Raw genomic sequence first — 13,094 nt, forward strand, 5'->3', positions numbered from 1 at the left:
GCTCGGAAATGACCAACTGAGGGACGGGGCTTCCTTAGGGAGCATCTGCCCGTCTTTCTGGATGGTGACAGGGACACGGCTGTGTAGACACATCTCCAGGAGGACATACGATGTGTTTGCCCAATCCACGGTTCCTGCTGGGGTCAGTCCTGACCACTCACCTGCCCAGAGCTCAGGCAGGGCCTACAGAAACCACAACTGGCAGGTCCAGACCTGTGGAGCGACCTGACCGTCCACAAGACGCAACTGCAACCCGAGTTATTTTGCAAACTGCAAACCTTCTGAGTAAAAAGACAAAAATATACATCCCAAGGTGTCTAAAGTGCCCGGAAGTTGCAGACCGCTGCCCTGAGGTGCTCCGAGCCGCCAGGAGGGGCTGCAGCTCAGATCTGGCTACTGTCACAAACGGTATCATTCACATGATGGTTTTGTTTTTATTTTCTAAATGGCTGCGTTAGAAATCCAGCTAGTGTGCAGTAATTTCATAATTTTTAATACGCATCATCTGCAGTAACATTGTGACAGCTCCATACTGGGGGTGACACACAATACTTAAACAGATTTATCATATTTGGTCTGTAGGTAAATTATAAATGTTTTAAAATTGCCTAAATATACCATTCTGAGCCGTTTCATTCCACCAGGAAAATACAGGGTTTTTTTCCCTCTCTTTAAAAAAAAAATTAAATACCAAAATAACTACATTTAAATAAATAACATGATGATGATGACATTTTAAAGTTCACAATAAGGCCGAAGCCCTCTTCTGTTTGCACGGCTGCTCAGCCTGACCCCCTGGAACACTCTGGGAAGGCCCGTGGCTTTCTTCTGGGGAGTGTGACTGAGGCTGGGTGGCCCGACTGCTCACTGTCTCAGCTTTGTTTCCTTTCGTCCCACTTTTGTTTTTTGTAGGACAGAAGTCAGCGTTAGGACTGCTTCAGTTCTGAGAGGCTGAGGGGGATTTCCTGTTACCAACCAGAGAAGGACCTGGATGTTTCCGAGACCCTCCTGTCCGCCCACTCAGCGTCTGCTCCGCCCCAGCACCTGCTCCCCGCACGCCGGGCAGACCGCAGCGTCCTCAGTGGGCGGCAGGTCGGACGACGGCTCTGGGACCAGGAGCGGTGACAGTGACTAGCGAACGTGCCATGGAGAGACCTGTGACACCTGTCTGAAAAGGGCGTGTAGTATAAAGACTGAATCTTTTTTCCAAATGAAGGAGGAACAGTTCTGTCATTTTAAACACACACAACACTTAGGAGGTTTGTTTTACTTAGAGTGGAAAAATTATGCCAGGGACAAAGTCAACACAAAGGAACAAACAACAGAAAGTAGCAGGAAAGAGACCCAGTTAAGTGCAGCTCTGTGAGTCCACCAGTTCTTTCAGTCATGGTTAACATGCGGCCCAGCGTGGGCGTCCGTCTGTCTAGTCTGTCTCTCCATCCATCCTAGATGCAGCCGGCACTTGCTCTACCACGGAAAAACCCGCAGACGTCATCCTGCGGCTCCGGCTGAACGGTAGCAGGACAGAAAAAAGGAAATCATTCCATAGGCTGAAAACAAACAACGAAAACAAAACTACATTGTTTCTTTTCCCCAAAGAAATCGACCCGGAAGGTCCTGTGTGATTCCAAAGTTTCCAGAGTAGAAATGGAGCGATCGGAAATGTCAAAGACCCCGTTATTTTGTAAAGAAAGGACACCTCCAAATATTCTAATTCCACATGTGAACAACAAAATACTGTCTCATCTACCAGTGCCGGCCCCAAGGGTCCTGGGAGGGTGGCAGGGACCGTCCCCGCCCTGTGCCGGCAGCTCCGCTGTGGAGGGACACGCTGAGCTCGGGGTGGGGAGGCGCCGCCGGAAGCAGGTTTTGTTGCACGTGGTTTTGTTCAGGTGTGACTTCTGTCTTTTAGGAGTTTTAAGGCCACCTGGGTTTCGGGTTTTCAGTGCTGAGGTGAAGTCCAACCGCAGGGCCCTCTACCCACCGAGACCGCGCGCTCCAAGTGTCGGTGAGAGGCAGTGTCTCCTTTTGGCACCACAGAGTTGATACTCAAGTAAGCAAAGCCGTCCCAGCCGCTAGTTTTGGACGCCCTTCTCCCGGCCGGCGGCCGGCGGCGCGTCCACACTCAGGGCGAGGACGAGGCTCTCGCCGTCTTCCGTCTTGACCCGCTTCCGCTCCGGCGGCTCCGTCTGGTCGCCGTTCTGGCGCTTGGTGGGCAGGGACGCCGACGCCGACGCATGCGTGGCCAGCATGTGCAGGGGACTTGCCACCGCTGCAAAGAGACAGTGAGTCAGACCCCGTCCTCGTCCCCCAGCAGGCCCCCAGGGGACCGCCGGCACCCACTGGTACAGGCTCCCTGCCCAGAGCGCTGGCTCCTGCGTGGGACTGCTGCGGGGCACAGGAGTCTGGACGGGACTCCCAGGGACCAGACACCCTAGAGCAGGTGAACTCGTCAGTGGGCATTCTCCGTGCCGGCTGGCACCCTTATCATCCGGAACAGTGCGCATCTCTCACAGAATCGGGTGGGGGGGAGGCTGAGGCTCAGGGTTGGGCACGGGGGCTGCCGCTGGCCTTCTCCTTGGTGCAGAGGCCCCTCGTGCCCCCGTCGCACTGGATGCTCCCGATCACACATGAGTTGGGGAGCCGGCATGTGGCCCAGGCTACCAGGGAGCTGCCAACAAGGAGAGCCCAGACTCTGTGCCACTGACACCCCTTCTGAGCCCCGGGACCTGGGGAGCTTACAAGCAGACACGTGCCCACAAGCCCCCAGGGCTGTGGAGAGGATACTCTCTGCCAGCATCCCTATCAGGGTCCCGACGTGAGGTCCCTAATTCCTGGTGCTATCTTCGGGCCCCTCCTCAGACCAAGCCTGGGAAACAGCCTAGGGACGCAGAGGTGAGGGAAAGAAGACAGATGGGGGACTGTGTCCTAGAGTGGAAGGAGCAGATGAGCCAAGGTTGTCCTGACGACTCGGAAGGAAGAAGGGAAGGCTCCGGCCACAGGCAAATCAGAAGCTGAAATGCAAGGCCAAGAGGACCAAGCCCAAATGCCTAGTGACGGACTCCTCCACGAAGGCGCAGGGCACAAGAAGCTGGGGTGCACAGGAGGGACAGGCTCCTTCCTGGGCCCCTTGGCCTGGGGACGCACACCGGCTGCTGCAGACTCCGCCTGACCACTGGGCTGGCACAGGGGTTGCCAGGGTGAGCCACAGGCACGGGAAGCAATTCCTTAGTTTAGAGCAACCTTTCTTGTACTTGTAGCTAGGAAACGCCTAGCTTGTCTCTCTGGACAATCTCCTCACACAGGGGCTTAGGCGTCACTGCCGTGTGGCCCGGTCATGAAATGGCACCTGTCCTACACGATTTTTGCTGGACGAGCTACAGCCAACTAAGGTCTTCCAGATCTTGGCCACCTGGGTGACCACAGAGAAGCACTGCTGAACTACAAGCTTCATCTGCCAGCTTGTCTGCTGGCTTTGTGCCCACGATCTCGCTGTGTGGGACACATGGGACTGGGAGGGCATCTTCTTGGGCAGATGCGCCCCAGGGGGGCTTTGGAGCCTGGCCACCTGGTGAGCCATCAGGCCCCGGCCCTGTGGAGAACATACCTCCTGACCCAGACAGGAGGCCGGGGTGGGGCTCTGCACACGGCCATGCCCTCCGGGAACCAAGAAAGGGACCAGCTCGACCCTGGCTGACTGGGGGGCCTCTGACTCCTCCATACCGTGCGTGCCTTCATCAGGAGGGAGCGCCCTGTCCCGGGCACAAGGGCCCGTGCGGCTGCTGGGGCAGCGCTGACAGGCAGCCCGAGTTCCCCGCTGGGACACACAGCATAAGCGTGTCCCCCACACACGTGAGTGTTGCTGTCTGTCAGCTGATGCACACAGACCGTTTCCCACGTGCCTCTGGCGAAAGACCACTTACTTAGCCTGCACTGGTGACGCATGGAAACGGAGCTCAACAGCAGCTGGTCTAACCCTTGCATCTGGAAGGCGCATCCCAGCCTGCGGCACCAGACCTTCCCAGGACCACGCATTGGGCTCATTTTAAACGGGAAAGTCAAACCATGACAACGGAGCCCTGGAGGAGGGAGCACTTGTGTTCGACCTCAGGGAGCCGCCCCAACCCCGCGTGCCCTGCGCTGCCTGACCAGGGATCGCAAACCACCACGGGCAGGCGAACGCGGAGGGTCAAGTGCACGAGGTCATCTCCGAAGGCCCACAGAGCCCCAGCCTCAGAGGCACAGCAGGTGCTTGGTGGCGCTCACAGCAGCAGGGGTGACGGAGCAACATGGCCCCCTCGGGGCGGGCGCCTCCACCCTCCCACGCCCCTCCGAGGAGTACACGGCAGCTCCCCGCTGCAGACCAGCCTCCCGAGCAGGCACTCTGCTGGCTCCAGATGCAGCCCTGCAAGGGGCCCTGGGGGAGGCCGGGCCGAACGGGGGCCCCAGCGTGCAGGCACCAGGACACAGGCACCTGCATCCCCACAAGACCCTTCCACCTCCTTAAAACCCGGCAGGCCGGACCCCTCACACCCGGACCTCCAAGCAGCACAAGCGGGAGGGCTGGAGGCCACTTCCCGCAAGGAGAAGGACGCACGGCGGCGAGTCCGATGGAGACGCTTCAGGACGAGTGCAGGGTCGGCCTGGGACTTCTCGAGGGTCACAGGAGAACATGGTCCGTAGAGTGAGGCGACCTTTCTTCTTGACACCCTCTGCCCCCCTGACAGAGGCCTAGGCTAGGCAGTCCCAACAGAGACCCACAAAGGCCACAGAGTACCTCTGGCCAGAACCACAGCCCAGCGGGGGGAGAGAGACTGAGGAATGGTCAGAAGCACGTTTTACTGGGGCGCCTGGGGGGCTCAGTCAGTGAAGCACCTGCCTTCGGCTCAGGTCATGATCTCAGCGTTCTGGAATGGGCCAGTGTTGTCAGGCTCTCTGCTTAGCGGGGAGCCTGCTCCTCCTCCTCCCTCTGCCTGCTGCTCCCCCGGCTTATACTCTCTCTCTCTCTCTCTCTCTGATAAATAAATAATTTTTTTTTTTTAAAGATTTTGTTTATTTGACAGAAACAGCGAGAGAGGAAACACAAGCAGGGGGAGTGGGAGAGGGAGAAGCAGGCTCCTCGCGGAGCAGGGAGCCCGATGCGGGGCTCGATCCCAGGAGCCCAAGATCATGACCTGAGCAGAAGGCAGATGCTTAACGACCGAGCCTCCCCAGGTGGCCCATATATCAAATCTTAAGGAAAAAAAAAAAGGCACATTTTCTGGGAAGCAGGTCGAGCAGCCCCAGAAGCTGCCGGGAAGAGGCTCCATCGCACTGCCCAGGCCTGACCTCCACACTCACTCTGAGGCCAGCATCGTTCCGATACCAAAGCAGACAAAACGACTCTAAGTAAACCGCGAACGGCCCTGACAAACGGGGGACAGACCCCCTCAACGAGCCCGGAGCAGATCAAAGCCTGCAGCGTCTTGAACGGGTCGTACGCCACGGCCAGGCGGGACTCACCACAGGGTGCGAGCGTGATTAGACGCAAGCCCAACCAGGGCAGCACACGACATTAATAAAGGAAAAAGCCCACATGAATCATTTTAACCCAGAAAAAGCATGGGACAGGGGCACCTGGGGGGCTTAGCTGGTGAAGACCCAACTTTTGGCTCAGGCTGTAATCTCGGGTGCTGGGACTGAGGCCCCTGCAGGGCTCCCTGCTCAGCGGGGAGTCGGCTCGACAGTCTCTCCCTCTGCTCCTCCCCCGCCCCCAAGCTGGCGCGCTCTTCAAACCACAAAACAGCCTGGGACAGGATCCGGCACCCCCGGGTGACGAAGCTACTCAGCAGACCGGAGGCAGACAGGACCGAAGTCTGTAAACGGCAACCACAGCCGGTATCAGTCTCGATGGTGACGGACAAAGCTCTCCCCTGAAGGCCGGAGCAGGACAAGGTGCTTGCTTTGCCACTGAGGTTCATTATTACCCTAATAAATCCACACAAGAAAACCCGCTAAACTAGAAACTAGTACAACCAATAAATGAATTCAGCCAAGCTGCAGGGAACGGTAGCAACAGGCAGAAGCCGGCAGGATGTCTATATGGCGGCAGCGAACCACTTCAGAAAGAATAGTCCCAAAGGAGTAACCCAGGAAGAAATCGAAGCTAGATTTTCACACTGCAAGTTACGGACCGTTGCTGGAGGAAATTAAAGGAGACCTGCACGGATGGAAAGCCGTCCATGCTCACAGACCGCAAGACGGGGCGTTCCCAGCACCCGACTGTCCGCAGCGCTCCACAGGCTCAGCGCAGGCCTATCAAAATCCCAATGCCTTTTTGGCAGAGATGGAAAAGCTGACCTTAAAATTTGCATAGAACTGCTTGGTATCCACAACAGTCAAAACAATCTTGGGGAAAGAACAAAGTCGGAGGACTCATACTTCCCCACTTAAAACTTCTACAAAACTAAACATCAAAACCGTGGCTCTGGCAAAAGGGCAGACACGAAGATCAATGAAACAGAACTGAGAGAAACAAACCCATACATCTGAGATTGAGTAATTTTCCATTTTTTTTTGGTAAACCTTTTTTTTTTAAGATTTACTTATTTGACAGAGGAAGAGAGAGAGCACATGCCTGCACAAGCAGGGGGAGAGGGGGAGAGGGAGAGGGTGAACCAGGCTCCCTGCCGAGCAGAGGGCCCAATGCCAGGACCCCAGGGTTACAACCCAAGCCGAAGGCCGACGTTTAACCTACTGAGGCGCCCAGGCTCTCAAGTGATTTTCAGGAAGGGTGAGAAAACCATTCCGTGGGGAAAGCACAGTTTCTTCGAAGGGTGCTAGGACTCCCAACTGGGCATCCCCATGCCAAAGAATGAAGTCAGGCCCTTACCTCACATTATATACAGAAATTAACTCAAAACGGATCAAAGACCTAAACGTTAAAGCTGAAACTACACAGCTGTTAGTAGAGGAAAACATAGGGGTAAATCGTCATGACCTCAGACGTGGCAATGGACTCTTAGCAGGACACCCCAAAGCACAAGACACGGGAAAAGAGAGAAACAAGACACCACAGTTGAAATCGGTGCATCAGAGGCGCTATCCAGAAAGCGAAGACAAAAACCACCGAATAGGAGGAAATATCTGCAAATCACATGTCTGATTAGGACCTAGTATTCAGAATATATAAAGAGCTCCTAGAGCTCAACAAAAAATGGGCAGAGGACTTAGAGGCATCTGCTTGAAGAAGACATACAAATAACCAAGCAGTTGAGAAGATTAACACTTTAGTCAGGAAGGAAATGCAGATCAAAACCACAGATGCTGGGAGCCTGGGGAGCTCAGCTGGTTGAGCCTCTGACTCCTGGTTTCAGCTCAGGTCATGATCTCAGGGTCGTAGGATGGAGCCCTACCCCAGGCTCCACGCTCCACTGGGCAATCTACCAGAGTCTCCCTCTGCCCGTTCCCCGCTTTCCCCTCTCTTCAACCACTACCACCACACTGATAATCACTTCACACCCACCAAGATGGCCATGAGGGGAAAAAAACCCAGAAAATACCAAGTGATGGTCCGCATGCGGACAAATCAGAACCTCACACAGCACTGGTGGGAACGCACAATGTGGCCGCTATGGCAAACAGTTTGGCAGCTCCTCAATAAATTAAACACAGCCTGGCAATGAGCAGGTCTACTCCTGGGTTTACAACTCCCAAACTCAATGCATATGCACGAATGTTTACAACAGTACTACTCATAACAACCGAATGACCATCAGCTGACGAATGAGCCAACAAAAATGGAAACATATTCAGCCATACAGAAGAGCTGACCTAGGCTACATCAGTGAACCTCAATCATGATGCTAAGAGAGACCAGATATAAAAGGCCACAGACTTTATTTACAGGAAATGTCCAGTGTAGGTAAACCCACAGAGACAGCAGATTAGTGGCCACCAGGGGAAGAGGAAGTGACTGTTCACTGGGTACTCAGTTTTTTCTGAACTCATTAGAGGTGATGGTTTCAAGACACTATAAATGGACTTTATGCCACTGACTTGTATACTTCAATATAGTCATATCGTGTTATGTATATTTTAATATTACTTTAAAAAAAAAAAAGCGGCTTTGAATCCTCAAGAGGTACTAGGTATAAAAGGGTTATTGCTGGTTTTAAAGACCACAGTAATGGCATGGTGCTTGCACTGCACAAGGAAATTCCTTCGGAGATGCTGCGATACTAAGACCTGGAATGACCCTGGGCCTGGACCTGAGTGGGGAACAGACGGGGAAGAACAGAGTAAGATGGGCTGTGAGCTCATCTCTGGAATGATAAACCTTTTCCACAGTAACAAGCTTAGAAGAAAAATATCAAAGCTGCTGACTTTCACAACTGATTAACAGCAGGTCCTGCTTTCCCTTCTCAAGAGGGACTTTCACAGGTAAAGGAAGTCACAGGCCATGCAGCCCCCAAGCGACACCTGACACTGCAAAGGAGAGCCACCTCCAGGCCCCCTTCCTTGTCCACGGAGTCTTAAAGCTCATCTGTCGTCTCTTCCCCTTCTCAAAAGCATCTCCTTCACCCCACTCAGCGGGGCGCTGCCACGGCGGAGGAGCACGTCGGGACGGGTCGGGAAACAGAGACTGAAAACAGATGCTATGACGTAGCATCATCACTGACCGGATAAAAAACACTTTCCAAGTCAGTGATTTTTAAGAAAAGACTGCAACCAAATTAAGGAACCAATAAACAGATAATTTAGAATGGTTTTTGCCAAAAGATGACTAAAACTGGAAGGAGTTTCGGTATTTTTCCACCCTTCCTTCTTTTGAGAGGGAACAAGGTCTCAGGGCTGACCCCGGGGTGATCATCAATGATGATTGTGGGGCTTTCTTTAAAGCCCCAAGATTGAGAAATTCATCTTTAATACAATTTTACTTTGTTTTATAAGAATTGTATTTCTTGGTTTCTTTCCCCCCAAGATTGATTTATTTTAAAGAGTGTGCATGAGCAGGGCGGGGGGGGTGGATCTCAGACTCCACCCTGAGCGCAGAGCCTGACATGGGCTCACGAGCCTGAGATCATGACCTGAGCTGAGACCAAGAGTTGGACACTTAACCGGCTGCATCTCCCAGGTGCCCTCAGATTTTTGGTTTTGATCGACTGTAGTAGTAACAATTGATAAATCAACCCTTACAGTCACAGTGAAATCTTTAACACTTCTGCATTCTCCTGCTGCAGGGTAAAAAATGTGCTCAATCAACCACATTCAAGCATAAAGTACTTGGCATGTGTCCAACATCCATGAGGGTGTGGGACACAGTGACAAGGGCAGGAGGGCCTGTCTGGGTGTTGGTATGTCCTGAGAGTAGGTACCCAGTCAGGGCAGGATTCAGAACCAGCAGCACATTTAAGAGAACAGTGTAACATTTTTATTCTCAAACATCAATATTTTTAATAGTGGACAAGTTAACCCTTTACTTATTAAATTTGTAAAGAAATATTTTAGATGCCAACTTACACATGTGAAAGGGATACAGTTTTTCCAGCTCCTTTGAGCAGAGAGGCCGACATAAAAGCCCCCTGACTGGCACCAGTGGTTCTTGGACAACCTGGACTGCGTCAGAAATGCACATTCTTGGGCCCCCAGACCACACCTGCTCATTCAGGGACTCTGAGAGGGAATCCGTGAGGGACACTGAGGCACATGACGCCTGGGAAGCACCAGCACCCACAGCTTCGCACTGAGCAGGACTCAAACCAGAAGAGGACCGATCCATCCACCTCCCAACGCCACCTGCTTCCAGCTGCACCCAGGACCCAACAGTTTGCTCCATCAAGACCAGCCACAATGACAAACTTACTCAGAGAGAAAAGAGCAAGACCCGAACAACTCTTAACACCTAAGAGACATGGAGCCTGAGAAGAAAGCATTTTAAATGGGTAACTTTGCAAATTTCTCCATCTGCCCACAGGCTGGCATGTGGTAATCATTTAAAAACAAACAACACTCAAAAAAGGTTCCAGATCTTGTCCCTCCATTGCCTCTGGGGTGAGGCGGTCAGAATCTGAACCCCACGAGGTAAATGCAGGTCTCCTCCGTTCCTTAACAGCTCAGTAAGGAGTGGGAGCGCGACACAGTGAAGACTTCTGTGCCCTGCCCTCTCTCGAAGCAACTGTCCGTGGGCACAGAGAGCTGTTTTTGGCCAGCGGCCTGACTCTACTGCTCGAGGTCCTGCAGGCTGCTGCGGAGTCCTACAGGACAGCGCACTGCACATGCCTGGGCAAGGACCCGCGGCTGAAACCGCAGCAGCAGTGAGGACACGGGATTCCCAGCCTTCGCCTGGCTCCACAAGTCCGGCCAAAAGGAGTTCCCTGGGCCCTCCTTTAAAATCCAAGCTCCCCTGGCCTGTCCTGTCTTCTCCACTCACTGATGTCAGAACACTCGTGGAGAGCTACGTGCATAGAGGAGCAGGACTCTTGGCTTCTGTCACACACACTCAGGCATACCACATGCGTACCTGTAGACCACACCCAGGAGTCTACACACAACAAGGCAGGTGTATTTCCCTCTAGGTATTTACAGGAACACTAAGCTCAAACGGGTCGTCCAGGGGGATCCGTGAGAGCTGACACCCACAACCACTCAGCAGGTACCCTACAGTACTAGTAGTTTAGGGACACCTCAGTGGCTTAGTTAAGCGTCTGTCTTTGGCTCAGGTGATGATCCCAGGATCCTGGGACTGAGCCCTGTGTCGGGCGCCCTGCTCAGTGGGGAGCCTGCTTCTCCCTCATGCTGCTCCCCCTGCTTGTGCTCTGACAAATAAAATCTTAAACAAAAAGGTTTCCTATGGTTTAGAAATGCAAACCCGTCCTTAGACAAAAATTAAAATTGTAACAGTTGGAACCAAAAGAAGGAACGGTGCCGTTCATAAAAAGGAGAGCGAAGGACCTCTGCTCTTGATATTTGGACTCTGTTACCCCGCGGCAGACAGCGCTTACCATTGTTCACCTGGCCATGGACGGCGGCGGGGACTGGCACCACGTGAGTCCCATTTTGTGTTACAGTTTTTATTGGCAGCTGGTGCTGCCCCAGAGACGCCTGCTGCACTATGGTGACCGTCTGGACAGGCGTGGTCTGTGGCGTCTGAATGATCCGGCTGGCAGCACCCAGCGCGGCGTGGCTAATCGCAGGAATAGGTTCCACTTTCACTGAAATTTAAAAAAAAGAGGCAAAGAAATGATACCAACTGATATTACTGGAAAGCTTCCAGAAATCTCACCAGGTGGCCGGCAAAGCCACATAGGCCCCCTCGTGCTGAGGTAGGAGTCTGAGCAAACAAGTGCGCCGGCGTCTCAGGGCCTGAGAAACCACCGGCGGCCCCGGCTTCTGCAGCTCACCTTTGACTTCCTTGTGATCGCCGTTCTCTTGTGGCTCTGCCTTAGGAGGGGCTAGCACGGCTGCCTGAGCGACCACGGCCTGGCCAGCGACCGTGTACGTGCTCGCCGGGGCCAGGCCGGCCACGCTGGTGACGGACACTGCAGGGATCTGGTGGACAACGTGCACGGTCTGCACGACAGGCTGCTGGGCGGTCGAGGTGGTCACGGGAGCGGCGACCGTGTAGGTGACGGGCTTGATCGTCGGCGGCAGCTGCCGCTGCACGGCGATCAGAACAGGCTGACTAGACAGAGGTGAGCCTGCGGGGGACAAGGAGACGGGTGAGGTGCCGTCGCCCGCGCTCCTCCAGCCGTATCCCAGAGCTGGCCGAGCACCAGCAGCCGCTCACAACCCAACACGTGCCGCCTTTCACCTTGTAGCACCCAAGTCACGCACGATGGGCGGAACGGAGTATTTTAATGGAGATAGCCAACTCCTGGAGGCGATGGCAAAAAACGCAATTCTCGCTCTATTCAGATCTCTCACAACACCTCTTCCCACAGTTCTCTCCTCATGAGAAAGAGAATGTCGACACGATATATGGGAAGAAGCTGCCTACTGGGGTCCGAACAAAGGGGCCATGCTCCCCCAGGATCAAAGTCTGTATCTCACGGTGGGTGCGAGGGAACCTCAAAGTCCGGACACACTTACAAGCTCCACCAACCAACCCCTGCCTCTGCTGGTTTGGGCACAGAATAAAGGAAAAGCCACAGGTGACATGCTGCCCGCACGGCCAGGAATCCCACCATATCAAAATAAGCGCCCTGCCAACCACATGGGAACTCTAACAGAATTAGTTGGCCCACATTTCCACGCCATGTCTTTTCGTGTGTGCGGGTTTCTATTAACTCTCCAGAAAACACATTTCTACTCTGCACCGTGACTGGTACAGAAATGCTCACCGTTCATTAAGTGAAGTGTTTCTGCTGCCAATCAGTGTCCAGTTTGTCTAATTTGTATTATTTCTTTGGGTGGGGGATTTTTTCCCTAATTTTCAAATGATGAAGCAACTGAGATTAATTCTGAACTATTTCAGGCATCTACACAGCTATTTACATAAAACAATGTTCACTGATTTTTTAAACACTCACACAGTGCTATCAGCTTTTCAGAACTTACCGTGTGAGACCCTATGCAGAAAGCACCAGGTACAAAGGAGCCAAGGCCTCTTCTGCGTCCCCTCTGAGGAGCCGGGCGCCCCTGCCTCTCTGACCCCCTCCACCACCACTGCGCCTGCTCTGTCTCTGCACATCTCACCTGGTGCACTCTGGGCAAACCGTGCCTCCTGGATGACGGCCAGTTTGGGCTGTGAGGCGCTGGGCTCAGGCTCCAGGGGGGCTGGCGAACCTTCCCTCGACAGGCTCTCGGGGGTCTGGGCACCACTGGAGTGGGCAGACAGCACTCCAGCGTGATTGGGAGAGGCTGGGGCACTTCTGGATCACCAAAAAGAAGACAGTGGGTTTTTACAGGTAAAGCACTCATTAAGCGGCCTTGTTTCAATAAAGTGCATTCTGAAAAAGGTGTCATCTGTCTTCTGCCAACCGACTACAGCTCTATATGTCCTACTTTCCGTGTGAACGCCCGTGACCTGAGAGGGATCCCCAACAAGACTCACTCAGTTGTGACGGCCCATGTGCCGGGCTGGGCCACCACAGCTCCGGGCCCAGCACAGGCCG

At 53.7% G+C, this 13,094-nt stretch overlaps 1 protein-coding gene across 2 annotated transcripts in view; it reads right to left on the reverse strand.

Moving 5' to 3' along the window:
- Positions 1-1,252: 1,252 nt before the first annotated feature.
- Positions 1,253-13,094, reverse strand: part of FOXK2 (forkhead box K2) — a 69,174-nt gene continuing 57,332 nt past the window's right edge. For both annotated transcript variants that reach the window (XM_045085617.1, XM_004748636.3), the window contains exons 6-9: positions 12,676-12,851; positions 11,382-11,678; positions 10,983-11,192; positions 1,253-2,272 (exon numbers count right to left, since the gene is read on the reverse strand). In XM_045085617.1, coding sequence (XP_044941552.1) covers positions 2,076-2,272; positions 10,983-11,192; positions 11,382-11,678; positions 12,676-12,851 — 880 coding nt within the window. In that variant the 3' untranslated portion in view covers positions 1,253-2,075. The remainder of the gene's footprint in view (positions 2,273-10,982; positions 11,193-11,381; positions 11,679-12,675; positions 12,852-13,094) is intronic.

The sequence above is a fragment of the Mustela putorius genome, unplaced genomic scaffold (genome assembly GCF_011764305.1).
Source record: "Mustela putorius furo isolate JIRA1106 unplaced genomic scaffold, ASM1176430v1.1 tig00000873_pilon_pilon_pilon, whole genome shotgun sequence".
NCBI classification, from domain to species: Eukaryota; Metazoa; Chordata; class Mammalia; order Carnivora; family Mustelidae; genus Mustela; species Mustela putorius.